The sequence below is a fragment of the Apis florea genome, unplaced genomic scaffold, assembly GCF_048593485.1.
Source record: "Apis florea isolate Af1SG1 unplaced genomic scaffold, ASM4859348v1 contig_3496_pilon, whole genome shotgun sequence".
NCBI lineage: Eukaryota > Metazoa > Arthropoda > Insecta > Hymenoptera > Apidae > Apis > Apis florea.
The window spans coordinates 2,341,146-2,354,583 of NW_028256773.1; the positions used below are offsets into that span (position 1 = coordinate 2,341,146).

At 40.7% G+C, this 13,438-nt stretch overlaps 1 protein-coding gene across 1 annotated transcript in view; it reads left to right on the forward strand.

Annotated features, from left to right (window-relative positions):
- LOC147656710 (uncharacterized) overlaps nt 1-11,204 on the forward strand; it is a 142,920-nt gene extending 131,716 nt beyond the window's left edge. The window contains exon 3 of the mRNA XM_086913385.1: nt 10,876-11,204. Coding sequence (XP_086769511.1) covers nt 10,876-11,204 — 329 coding nt within the window. The remainder of the gene's footprint in view (nt 1-10,875) is intronic.
- The last annotated feature ends 2,234 nt before the right edge of the window (nt 11,205-13,438 follow it).

Here is a 13,438-nt window from a genome sequence, read left to right on the forward strand (position 1 = left end):
CGGGGAGCGGCGGCGATCGAGCAGAAATTTACGACGTAACGCGAAAATCGTTTCGCAGTTTGTCAGCCGGGCCGAGCCTTCCGGCGGTTCATGGGTTCGCGTGCTCTCCGCCGGCATAAAATATGAACCGGCCGTATGTAAAGAGTCATCGCGCTCCAGAGAGTGAGCGAGCGTTTATTGTTAACCACTCGCTTCGACCGAATTTTAGGCAAAGTCAGATAAGTGACCCTTGTCCTCCATGGATCTAGATTTGTTAAAAATCATCCACGTTCGTCGGCCAGCGTGATTTACCAAATGTTACTGTCGTAAGAACATGAACAGAGCGATAAACGGAAGTAGTTTTAATATCTTTATTATATATATCTGTAATACTTCTATTTTTTCGCTCTCTACTTCGTTCGTTTCCAAAGTCAATTTTAAGTGTTTTGGTCTGAATATAAGTCTCTAATCGGCAACTTCAACTCAGTTTTACATAATCGGTGGTAATAACACTCTTCTATGTTACCATATACGATATCATTTTAGATTTAAGATTGTATAAAAATGCAGAGTGATTCGTTAACGAATCATACTTGTCCCTTTTTTCTGTTTCTATTATTCTTAAATTTTAAATTCTATGATATCCAAAGTATATTTTATATTTATATTTCACTGCTTATTCCGTTAAATTTCTTTTAAAATTCCGCTTTAACTCTTTGCATTCATATGTAGCCATTTACATTAATAAATATACGTATAATATAATTATATGTGATATAATATAACGTTCTAGAGGGCTCTTCTTACTTGATTGATAACTTTTTTAAATACGAATATAAATATAAATGGTTAAAATCTTTTTTTTTTTTTTTTTTTTTTTTGAAAAAGAAAACGTCACCCATACATGGGTAACAAGACTCCTGCGGAAGCATAGCCGTCACATATAGGCGACGAACGTGTTAAAGTTTATAAATTTTAGAAACGAAGGATAAGATTATCAATACTCCTTCGCTTCATTCCATTTCGAAGAAATAAAATAAAATATTTGATTTTATTTTTGACGAAATAAAAAAAAAAAAAAGATTGCAATTTGCGTTCGAATATTAATTTTCACAATAAAAAAGTAAAAAAATAAAATAAAGGACTCTGTTCGTCACTGCGCGCGATACGTACAACAACAATTTTCGTAAATTAATTTCATGGTGAAACGGTATTCTATTGTACTCGTATTAATTACGGAGGAACAAAATCATCCCGGATCCTCTTATGCATAATTTCAAAATTAAATACATTCTATTAGCGGGGGAGGGTAGAGCGCGTTTCCAGATTTCGTGTCCATCGCGATACAATACGATCGATAAATCCATGCGCAACGCGTTCAAAGTCGTCGTGTTGATAAGTTACGTTAACAGGAGATCTCCATTCATATTGTTGGACAGTGACAAGTAGTAATAACAATAATTGCGCGGGTGATCGTTCGCGTTGATTAGCCGATAACGCGTGGAAAGAAAAAAAAAAAAAAGGATCGGGGGTGAATGATAGCAATTGACTCGCTTATGAAAAGCGCGTTCCCCTTTTCCGCAAATCCTTTTTATACATACGATAACGTTGAGGGTGCGTTCATCACGAGTATTATTTTATGATAGGGTGGATTAATTGTGATCCGTTGCCGTGTCTTTTGGGGTGGCTCGAGAACATCTACAGTCTATTTAGAGATTGAGTGAATTAATAAAGTGTTGGTGAATCATTATCGTCCTTTTTATAAATATATTTTTAATCGACACCAATCCTTTTAATCGAGTTTAAAAAATTTGAGCAGAAGAGAGAGAGAGAGAGAGAGAGGGAGAAGGATTATTTCTAAAATGAAACTTTTCAAAGTCTCTGGAGTTGGAGTTAACCAACGGATAGCGGAATTTTCAGACTCCTGCTAACTTTGAAACTGTGGCTGGGACAAGCGTGATCGTTTCAGTCGTCTAATAATAAACGGCGCATCGGTGTTCGACATGCGACTCATAAAAATTTCATCGCGAGCCAAGAAAGAGCGGATTGAAACGGAGCGGAACGATCGATGCCTTTATTTATCGTGAAATTGTGTTAGCGCGCCGATCTTTCTTTCGAGCGTGTGTATCGATACGGATACAACTTCGTACATATTTATCCGCGGTTTTATTCGAATTATCGGTCAAAGTTGGGCGAAGAAAAAGTTACACGAACGCAAGCCTCGTTCCACAATGATCGATCTTTCGTTATCTACGCTAATTAACCCTGCGTGCAAGCATCTTCCCTCAAAGAAGGGAAGTATCGGTATTACGTTATTAGGTGTTGAAAAGATGTTGTAAGTCCGACTATTAATTCAACAATTTTTTGATACCTAATCCTTCTGGTATTCATTGCGATCTTTTGCGAGGTCAAGTTTATCGCGCGAATAAACAAATATCACGATTCTTTAATCACGACATATTTATCGTTAATCGAATCTTTCTAAAAAATTTTACATCGTCGTTTTGGTGTACAGCACCGGTTATTATATATTGATATATACGTGTGTGCACACGTACGGAATTACTTACCGGATATAATGATTTCACGCAAAATATGATAAATTCAATACCGAATAAAAGAGCATGAAGAACGTGCAAATATGCATATTGTAAATTTATTATGTATAAATTTTGTATTCACCCGTGTTGCAGGCATTCCGATTTAATGAGAAAAACTGCCCCAGTATTAACGTATCGTTGTAACGTTGCAAGCTTTATTATACGACTGTGCTATTTACCTTGAAATACATTTAATATCTCGTCGATAGCAATAAAAAAATAATTAAATTTTCCTTTCATCGATACGCCCACTCTTCGCGTATCTCTTACAACTGCTTTAATTAATCCCCCTCCCTGTCAATTTTCATATCCCATATATCGTAATTAACCTTCGCAATAATAATCTTAACTCGTTCTTTCCTTTTACCATATCGTACCGAATTGTTCAAATATAAAATATACGTAATTAAGTAAGATTAATTTAAAAGAGATCACGATTTCTAATCGAATACGCAAGAATGTACAAGTGAATTCGTATCACTTTTGTTTATATATACGATGGATACATTTCTTTGTAAGAGGTTAAAGACACCTGAAGAAAAGAGAGACGAAAAAGGGCAGAGAGAGAGAGAGAGAGAGAGGAATTTCACCGTGGCTCGAGAAAGAAGCTCAAAGGCCTCATCGGATATCTTCGACGTCCATGTATGGAATAACGTTTGATGTCCGTCCGCTGACGGGTGTTTAGAGAAAATTATAGGTTTCTTGCGATCCCGGTGCATGGCATTCAGTCGGACGAGCGTCGGCTATTCGAGGCGTGCTTCGAATATCGATCTAGAGTCAACGGTCAGCCGTAAGTACGTTTCTAACTATCCACCGATGAACACTGGGAATATTCGATTTCTTCTGTCACTTCTGATCACCCTTGGAAAATATCCCTTCCAAGAAGGAGCAACGTTCTTGGAATAAATTCTGCGGATGAAACCCCTCTCCTCTCTCTCCCCTCGTCTCTATTCTCACCGATTTGCAGACAAATATGTATATGTGGACGAATTTTTAAACGAGACTTTTAGGGACACAAACGTACATTCATCTCGTAATACGAGAACTAAATTAGGAATACAAAATTAGCGTAGCTCTGTGAAATTACGTTATTTATTTTTACCTTTTTCGCGTAAACTCGTGTTTTGTTTTCATTTAAATAATGGTGGAATACTCGTCGCTATTCCTGCGTATAAAAAATTGCATCCAAAAATTTTAAATAGATATGCCCCGATAGGGAAGATGTAATTAGAAAAATATAATTTAAAAAATTTTCAGGAACGAGAGGGGGGTTGATTGCAATGAAAAGGAAGGGGGATTGAAAGAATCGTGGAGGGTCCGTTGAAGAAATGTCCATAAAATGTCACCGTGGTTGTTGAAAAACGTGACTCTTCGCTTGCGAGTTTCGGCTCGAGCGTGTTCTCACGTATTTATGACGAATTAAACGATAATCCTTCGTGGAAGATTAGTCAGCACGATTTGTCACGCGCCTGCTCGAGTCGTAAATAGGTACACATCATTTTCAAAATTGTTTTTTACCTACGATTGTCGTTAACGTACAATTTTTGAATTGATAAAATGTAAGAAGAATCTTTGACGAATAAATTAAGAAACAATGAATATTCGAAATATTCATGAAACGAAGGTGTTCAGCCTGATCATTGAACCCAGTTCACGTCGTATCGAATCAATTTTGACAGTGGGACAATCTTATTAGAATGACTTATTCTAAAATCGAGCGGACAGATATCAGACTTTACATACGGACGACTTATAACAACGTCGACAAATCCAATGAATCTATTTATTTTCCAACATTTCTCTTCGTATCTATACAAGGTACAATTTTCAATCTCATTCTCGATAAATAATTATCCTTCGATAAGAAATTCGTAAAATTTCCCTCTCCAAGGAGAAGATCCATCTGGTGTTTACCCAGTTTCGCGGACAGCTGCGAATCTTGTTGATTCTTACCTTCGATTTTTCTTTTCTTCCTTACTTAATTTTCCTTTTTTCGCAACGAACACACGGATATCGCGCGGCGCGCGAATATTACACCTTTTCTTCAATGTTTCTTTCGAGAAAACCGGTTCTCCAATAATCTCTGGACACCGTATATAGCTGGTGGATGAATGCAGTCACGCATGCGCGCCCCCTTCGAAGACGCATAAAGTCGGCAGGGATAATTGGCCGGTGGCCTGCGGCCAGTGCCATCGATTCGCACCACCTGCTCTCCGGTATTTCTGGCCTCGAACGTTACGCCGCTATTTATTCTTGATCTCGTTAAACGGTGCGCCACCAGGCCAGGCGTGAGGCCGGTTTCGTGAGAAAAATTGAAAACGGCCGGGGAGGGTTGAGGGCGAAACCTGAACCGAACGAAAGAGGGAAATACACGGGGTGGTCCGTTAAGAATTGGCGGTAGTCGAACGTGTAGTTGTAATTATTTTTGGGGGGAAAAAAAAAAAGAAAATTTTCATCGAGTAGAAAGTAGTTTGGAGATTTTTTTATTAAAATCCTTTCGATCAAAATTCGAAGCAAAACTTTTTTTAATTCTAATCTCGTGGAATTCATTATATGAAAAGATTGTGATAAAATATTCCTGCAGTTGGAGAAGTTCGAAGAAGTTGCTTTTTTACATATTAATCGATAAAATTCAATATCTTTCATGAAATATATGAAGAAAGAATATATGGAGAAAGAGGGAGAGCATGGACACAGCTTCGCGTTGAAATTTGGGGGATGTTCAAGTGATGGTTGTTATTGGACCACCCTATATAAAAGCGAAACGACAGACACGCTGTTTTCTTTCGATCCGGTGATTTCTGAAGTTTATTCCGCGGATTATTTGTTTAGCATCTGCCCCACGTGAAAATTCGAAAGGTATGATTCGTATCCTCGGAAATGGATGTTGGTACTCGTTCAAGGATTAAGAGAGTTTCTGAAATGTTTATGGAAGAAATGTCGGGGTTCATGAAATGTTTATGGGAGAGGGCGTGTATGATCCGGAAATGATAATGTTACGACGTGTAAAGTATAGGGAATCGAATAGGGGAAGGTGTGCAACCACGTTCTGAAATAATTTTTGCAAAAGAAGCTGCATCTAGAGTCAAAATATGTATTGATTCGTGGAAGCTTGTATCGTAATGATTAATCGTTTCGTGACTTTTTAATTATACCTACGAATAAAATCGTAAAACCCAAAAAATGTAGCGTGTTGTGCGATATAATTTTGTAATGAATCGAGAGAAACATTTTTATTTTTCAAATTAAATATATACAGGGAAAAAATGTTAGGAAACTCGCCAATGTTCATCCATGTTTTATGGTAATTTGTCATCCCGTCACTTTAACGGGATTTTTAATTCTAATGGGAGAACTTATAACATAGTTGAGAATTTTTCACGATGTTCCCTCGTTTCACAAGTTAAACAGTTTACGCAAGAGGTGTCACTTTCCCATTTTACAAGCTTGACCTCTCGCCGAGCTATTTGACTTTAAAACATGGTCGTCTGACTAACCTGATACTGTCCTTTGAACACAGCTCGGCGTCAAGTATCCATTTTAATCTTTCTTCCTTTTTTTTTTTTCTTCTTCTTCTTCTTTTTATTATAGGTCAGTCACCATGAAGACCGATTCACACGCCCGTCTCGCGCTTATCTTTCCAATCTTTTGTTCATCGGTCAGGCGCAAATAATTGGCTAATAGTTTGCATCGGCATACCAGAGAATAACGTAGGGGGAAAAAATTTACAGCGCGTAGAGAGGAGGAGATTTAGCACCTCGCACGTTTCGACACGTAAAAAGAAGAGAGAGAGAGAGAGAGAGAGAAATCTTCGAAACGTAAATTTGAATATTTACGTAGTTTATCACGTGCCTCGCGTAATTCCATAAATATGAATTTCTTCGAACATTTACACGGAATTGTAAAGGCTATTTTCTATGAAAAATGAATTAAACAAACATTCCCTTCATCACCTCTTTTCAGGCAAGCGTTAGAATTAAACGTTTCCACTTTTCTTCTCGACACAACACTCGTACAAAATAATCATCCACTCAACAAAATCAATCAACTTGTAACTCTAAACTTAGTCTCGATAAAAATATTCTCTACGTTTTCGTGATGATCCTAAAAGTTCGTTCCAATCTCCATCCGCGGAGCAATCTTTTCACCTGTGATATAATCCTTCGAGATAACGCCAGGAATGGAATGGACGAATATACCTGGAACTCGTTTACCCTGTCAAGTCGCAGCTATTCGCACGAGACACGGGGAAAATCGATATGGACGGCGATGTCCCGTTCCATGCACCATCGCCTCCTCGACAAATGCGGCATTGGATGATCAGGTGATACAGCGATCGATCGGCGATATTATTTCATTTGGTGCACGTCATCAACGACAGTACAAAAATAAATGTAGAGTAATCTTCGTGCTCTGTCTTCGCAAACTGGAATCAGAGATGTTTATGATAAAAGTAGAGAAAGTGTTCGGTTGCTGGACGGTTGTTTGCATATCGTTTGGGATACCGAACGTTGCTCTCGAGAGATTGATAGATTTAATATTTTGATAATAATATTATTCGTTTCTTATTGATGAAGATGATTTTATCGAAGACAGGTCAATTGAGTTGCCGTTTTTACAGTAAGTGTACGGATTCTTGTTTTTTTATTTGGTTATTTTCTCAATCCATGAAACACGATTTAACACGACGAACTCGCTTTCTCTTGAATGAGTGTATCTTGTTGTCGAGCTTCGCGTTATGACATCACGATGATATCGCTGGCGAATCTCTTTGACGTTGTCGTTTATAGCCAATCCAATTGAGTGTGATCAATTGCGCGTTCGTATCCATGGAAAAAGTAACGTTTCATCTCTCCGTTCCCTACAATTTACATGGAATTCCTCGATTAAGCCCGATTAACTTCGAGACTTTTTCGTATTTTACAAGTTTTAAAGGATTGATAGAAATTTTTCTCGAACTTTTCTGCCCGAATTTTTCTTTCTTTCCTTTTTTTCTACCGCGCGAAAAAGGGAGAGAAATAAATAAGTTTGATGCAGCACACAGACATCACGTGGCCAGGGTGAATACAGGCGAAGTTGGGTCGTATATCAGCGGAAAGGAAAAGTTTCTGTTATTGGAGAAAAATTTTTTTCACCGGGCGCAATTCATTTGCCGGGCCGAAAACTGTCGTACTTTCGTAACGCTGAAAAATCGCGGCGCGCACGTTGGAATATATTGAAATATTTTCAAGCTCACAGCCCGGCAGATGTAGCCACCTATCGATAATCGATATATTTTATCAATACGGCCAATTGTTTCATCATCTTAATAATAAGATGGGGAATCTAAATTGGAAAAGACATTTGGGCATTTTTCGATTCAACTTTTGAAAAGCCTACAACTTTTGAATTAAAATAATCTAACTTGCTTGCTCCTTACTCATTGGACGTTGGGAAAATCTTTTTGCATTCTTCCTAAAAAAATTTTCCCAACTTCTCTTAAAACTATCAAGCTATTCGTGCTCGATCGATAAAATATATATCGCAATTAATTTAAAAATTTCTTTTTCACAATCGAGACAAATTTCGAGATCGTGGCAAAAATCGTGGATTGACTCGTCGAACGCTGTTGCCTCGCGCAATCGATAACAATCATTTCCGCGTTACGTTAACGAAATACTATTGTCCATGACGCGTTAATGGAATTATAGATTCTCGCCGGCCCCGTTGTTGCGGTATCATGGGAACGATGATGGAATTATGTGGGTTAACACAATCCACGTTCGAGGCCAGGGAAGAAATTTACAAGCCTTCACGCACGTGCGCGCATAAACGTTGGATATATGATCGCGGGAGTCTCTATGGTGGCCACAATATTCCCCCATGGTAATTCGATAATGTATTATGGATACGTGAAATTCGACGAGAATCTCGCGTAACAGGAAAATAGAAAGTTGTTCGAGGGAACGAAAGATTCTTTGTTTGTTGACGCTACGATCTTGATATTCTCTTCGTTGGATATCATGTTTTCTTTGATAAAGCAATCTGGGAATTGCTGAATTGTCGAGTCTAATAATTGAAAAAATTATTTTAAAATTTAATATCGCGACAATTGTTGAAACTTTAAAATGGATAAAATGGGAGGAGGAACATTTTATAACACAGCAAAAGATTGCGATGAAAGAATTCTTTCAAAGAATTTGTTCCGGGGTTATCGTTAATGCCTTTTATTCCCTCGATCCTGCGAGGGAATAAGACGGGACAATGGGATGATATTATTTCGATGTTTATCAACTTTGATGCATCCATAAAGCAAAAATGTAGAGAAAGAACCTTTTGAATCATTCTATCAACTGACGGATCACGAATATTTATCCTTGTAATAATATAATTTAACGTTTACAACATTTTATTTCTCTTTCTCCGTTTCCAATTTATCTTAATATTTCACGATTCGCAAATATATATAATCGATCGTAAAGTATCTGAAATTCATCGATTTTCCTTTCCTTTCCTCTCCACGACGCAGAGAATAAAAACGGGGCGTTGACTCGATTACAAGGTTAACTTAACTCTGTAGCAATGGATTGCGTCCATTAACGGCGTCTAAACCTAGTTACAAAGGATGTCATTCCACGATCGTTCCTCCTCCTTTTAATATTACCTGTCCCCCAGGTCGAAAGAAAGAAGAAAAGAAAAGAGAAGAGAAGAAAAGAGAGAAAGAGAGAGAGAGAGAGAGAGAGAGAGAGAGGAAAAAGAAAGAAATTATTTGAAAACTCGGCAAGCGGAGAGTGGCAAACTCGATGCATTACACGCAGACCATAATTAAATGTCGTGCAACTCATCACTGATGGACACGCCTAATTTCATTCGCTTCCCATAACTTCATTAATAATTTACATCCCTTTCAGCTTTGCCCCTCCTCTGTCCTCCCCCGGTAATTGTAGTTCAAAAGATTTTTCAGCATCGTTCGATGGAACGGATCGGGGGGGGGGGGGGAAGAGAGAAGGGAGAGAGAGAGAGAGAGAGAGAGAGAGAGAAAAGAATCCACTCTTCTCCTACTCGTACGTGTCCCTCCCTCTGACTCGATCGATAAAGAAGAAGGGGGTAAAGACGGCGAAAGAAGAGGAGAGCGGTGCGTTATCGATATCTCGATAACACGGTTCGTTGATGCAGTGGGGCCGGCCGGTGTGCAGAGTGAAAAAGGTCAAAGGCATCGATCATAGTTTTCGCCCGATTTATCCCGAAAGATTGGCCGTTGCGAGACTTTCTCGTTTCTTTCCCTCCTCCCCCCTCCCTTCCTCCCCTCCAATGATCTTCACCACTCGACACGAGCAAAAAAACCGGTTTTCCTGTTCTCTCGTCACCCGACAACACGTGGCGTTTCCCTCGTGCTCGATGACAACTCGCGGTCAACCCGTGGGATCGATTAGTCTCCCGAGGATTCGACCGTCCCTGTCTTATGTTTCGCGACGAAAAAACGCGAGAGAAAGAGAGAGAGAGAGAGGCTCGTGTGAGCCCTCCTCCATCCTCGTGGAGCAAAAAGGGACGACAAGAGGATGACATCTCGCGATGACCCAGAGTTCGAGAAGAATAATCTCTCTCTCTCTCTGTCTCTGTCTCTCGGTTCGGACGTTTCCTCTCGGGGGAACATCTTACGAGATCCGGAAGTCTCGTTTTCGCCCCGTGTTTGTCCAAGTGCGCGTCACGTTGGAATTGTTTTGCCACCGAAGGTAGCGAAACTATCCCGAACACGGTGTGTATTTCTATATTTTTCGTTCCGTAAACGGACACCGCAGGTATCCGTCCTGAATTTCGTATAAAACACTCTCGTTGCTCTTGCTTCTCTCGTTGCTCGCGAGAAGAAATTTAATTGCGATTGTATCACTTTTTTTTTATACGATACTTGGGTTATTCTGGGAAATTTGATAAAAATTCGTATGGTTAAATACGAAGGTATTGTTACATAAATAGGTTAGGAATGGTCTGCGCAAGCGTATCGTTTCGTAATCCGAGTGATTTCTTTCATTCGTGAAATCATGATTTAAATATCGCGAATACCTGGTGCTCGTCGAATGCCAAAAGTAGTGTAATAAAAATTCCATGGGCGAGAATTCAATAACCCGGGAGAAGAGAGCGCTTTAATCGTTCCATTTTTGTTTCGTGAAAGCCCCAAAGGTTTATCCCCAAAGCTGGATATATTAATTACCTATGATGATGGAAGAAAGATGATAGCGGATCTCAAATCGAAATCGCGCCTTGCATTGCAATTGCACGCGTGTTTACGAAAAAAAAACACTTTTGACGATCGTTTCAGGGAAGGGACGGCTCTACCCGGCCTACAGTTTGAGCGGCAGCGAGGGTGAGGAAAATTCGCCAAGCCTACGAGGTCGAGCCCCCCCCGCCTACCCTCAAAACAATCACCAGACCACCACGCAATCGCACCTAAATCACTACAACGCCAGCCAGCATAAACAACGTGCCTATCAACAGCAACAACAGCATCCCTTGTACCATATGCCCAGCACTGGTGCCGGACTTAGCGACACACCGACTTCCGGTAACGCGTCCGACGAAACCCTCACCGATAGCGACCTCATCACCGTTGCCCGTGACTCCGCTCTGCTCGTTCATAACGGTGAGTGAAACAACTTTCTCGTCGTGAAAAATCATCAACAACGTATTCGATGCCGTTGTTCAAAACGATGTTTTCATTCGATCTCCAATAAGCTTTCTTCAACGCGCGCGTTGACAACACCTCGAGATCGAGCCTCCGATAAAGGGTCAATTTCTTGGATAATCTTGGGGGTAGAGTGGAAGCGGAGTCGGTCATTCGCAATAACGCGAAATCGTGTCCCTGCATTACTCAAACATGATGGATGGCGGCCGCGAGGGGAGAGGGTTCACAGAGGAGAGACGGAGGTTATCGGCGCGCCGGGTTGTCACGGATGACGTATCGCTTCGAAGGTGTGTACAGAGCCGACGTCTACACACCAGAGCTCCTCCTGGCGGGAACACCTGGAAACTCTCTCTCTCTCTCTCTCTCTCTCTCTCTAGATTCGGACGAGTCCTCGGCCAAGTTGCCCGCCAAACGTATTTATCATCGGACGAGCAAATCGACCGGTTTAAACCGGTGAAGGTATTTTCGAGCGACGACTTTATTATGACGACGTGTATCACGGTAGCGTGGAACGGTAATGGCGGAACAAATAAGGCGGTACATTGTACATTCTCCTTTTTTTTCCTTCTTTCTCGAACGAAGATTGATGAACAGCGACCGGATGAACACGTCGCCATTTACACTCGGCTTGCTCCTCCAAGCGACCACGCTTCAGTTTGAATTCGTTCGTAGTTTCAACCTAAAATCAAATAATTCGATCTAATTAACAATCGGAATTATTAAAATTCAACCAGTAAGTATCGCATCGGTTGGAGAACGATTGATCTTCGCAGCAGCGAAGAATGCGCGTTTTAAGGAATCGAGGGAAATCCGGGATCGAATTACCGGATCGCAGCACACGATGCGGTTGAAAGGAAGGGGAGGGGAGAGGGTAGTCTGAAATCTATTAAGGCACAAGTCGTCTCGCCCCGTGTTTATGTCTGACACTCACCGTCGTGGGGGGGGAGGGGGTGGGGATGGGTATATCGGAGGAGCAGGATATTAGCGTGGATGCGCCGTTAATGGCTCGTATTGCGAGCAAAGCGTTTAACCGTGATCGTTTATTTCGAAGATACCATCTCTTCTCCTTCTCCTCGAAACGAAAGGAGACATAACGTCTCCCCTCCTCCTCCTCCCTTCGTAATATATCCCGGTGAAAATCTTTTCCACGAGATGAGCATCTAAATGGAAGTGTTCCCTCCCCGTAGCCGGCGAGAGAATGGATCGCGCTGGTTAAAAATGACGTCAGCAAACGCCTAACGTGGTGGCGCAAAGAGAAAGGAGAAAAAAAGAAAAAAGAAAAAAAAAAACGGTGGCGGCTCGATTCCTCCCCCTTTTATTGGGAGCGTGGAGATTGTGTGTGTGTGGGGAGGGGGGAGGGGGGCAGAGTAATGGAGAACGTTGCTCGATCCGCGAACGTTCTCGATACTCCATTAAGATTTCAGCTGAATCACAATGACACTGTGACTACAATCGTGGCCACAATCGGGGGAAAGGAGGTATCGGTTCGAATTTCCATCCGGTGGTCGAAATTTTGTTTCACGAATGAAAATGACGACGAGCTTTCCTTCGTCTCATCCATCAAACCATTTCCTTCCCTTTTTTCTCGGAAGGGAAGGGGGTGGGGGTTAAGCGCATAAATCGGCAATCCGATGGATTATTAGCATCGCAATGGAAAGCAGCTCGTCATCCGTGGCGCCAAGGATTAATCATGCTTTTGCTACTTTCTTCTGGGATAAGTCTGTCCGTCTTCCAATAATCTGGATCTTCACAATCGATTCTATATTACGATAACGATATACAGTTGAAAATTGTGTTGTGCTTTTTACCAAGGATTAATGAAATTTAACTTTCGAGCTGCTCCTCCTTCGATTCCTCGATCATGGCGTCATGCGCATCCAAGCATTAATCGTTGCTTTTGGTACTCTCTTCTGGGATAAGCCTGTCCAATAACTTGCTTCACAATTAATTCTATGTATCTATAATACGTACAGTTGAAAACAGTTGTGCTTTTTAGCAAGAATTAATGAAATTTAACTTTCGAGCTCCTCCTTCGATTCCTCGTTATACGATTAATCATGGCGCCAAGAATTAATCGTTGATCGTTGCTTTTGCTACTTTTTTCTAGAATAAGTCTGTCCCCCTTCCAATAACCTGCTATCTCACAACCGATTCTATATTTCGATAACGACATACAATTGAAAACAGCAGTGCTTTTTAG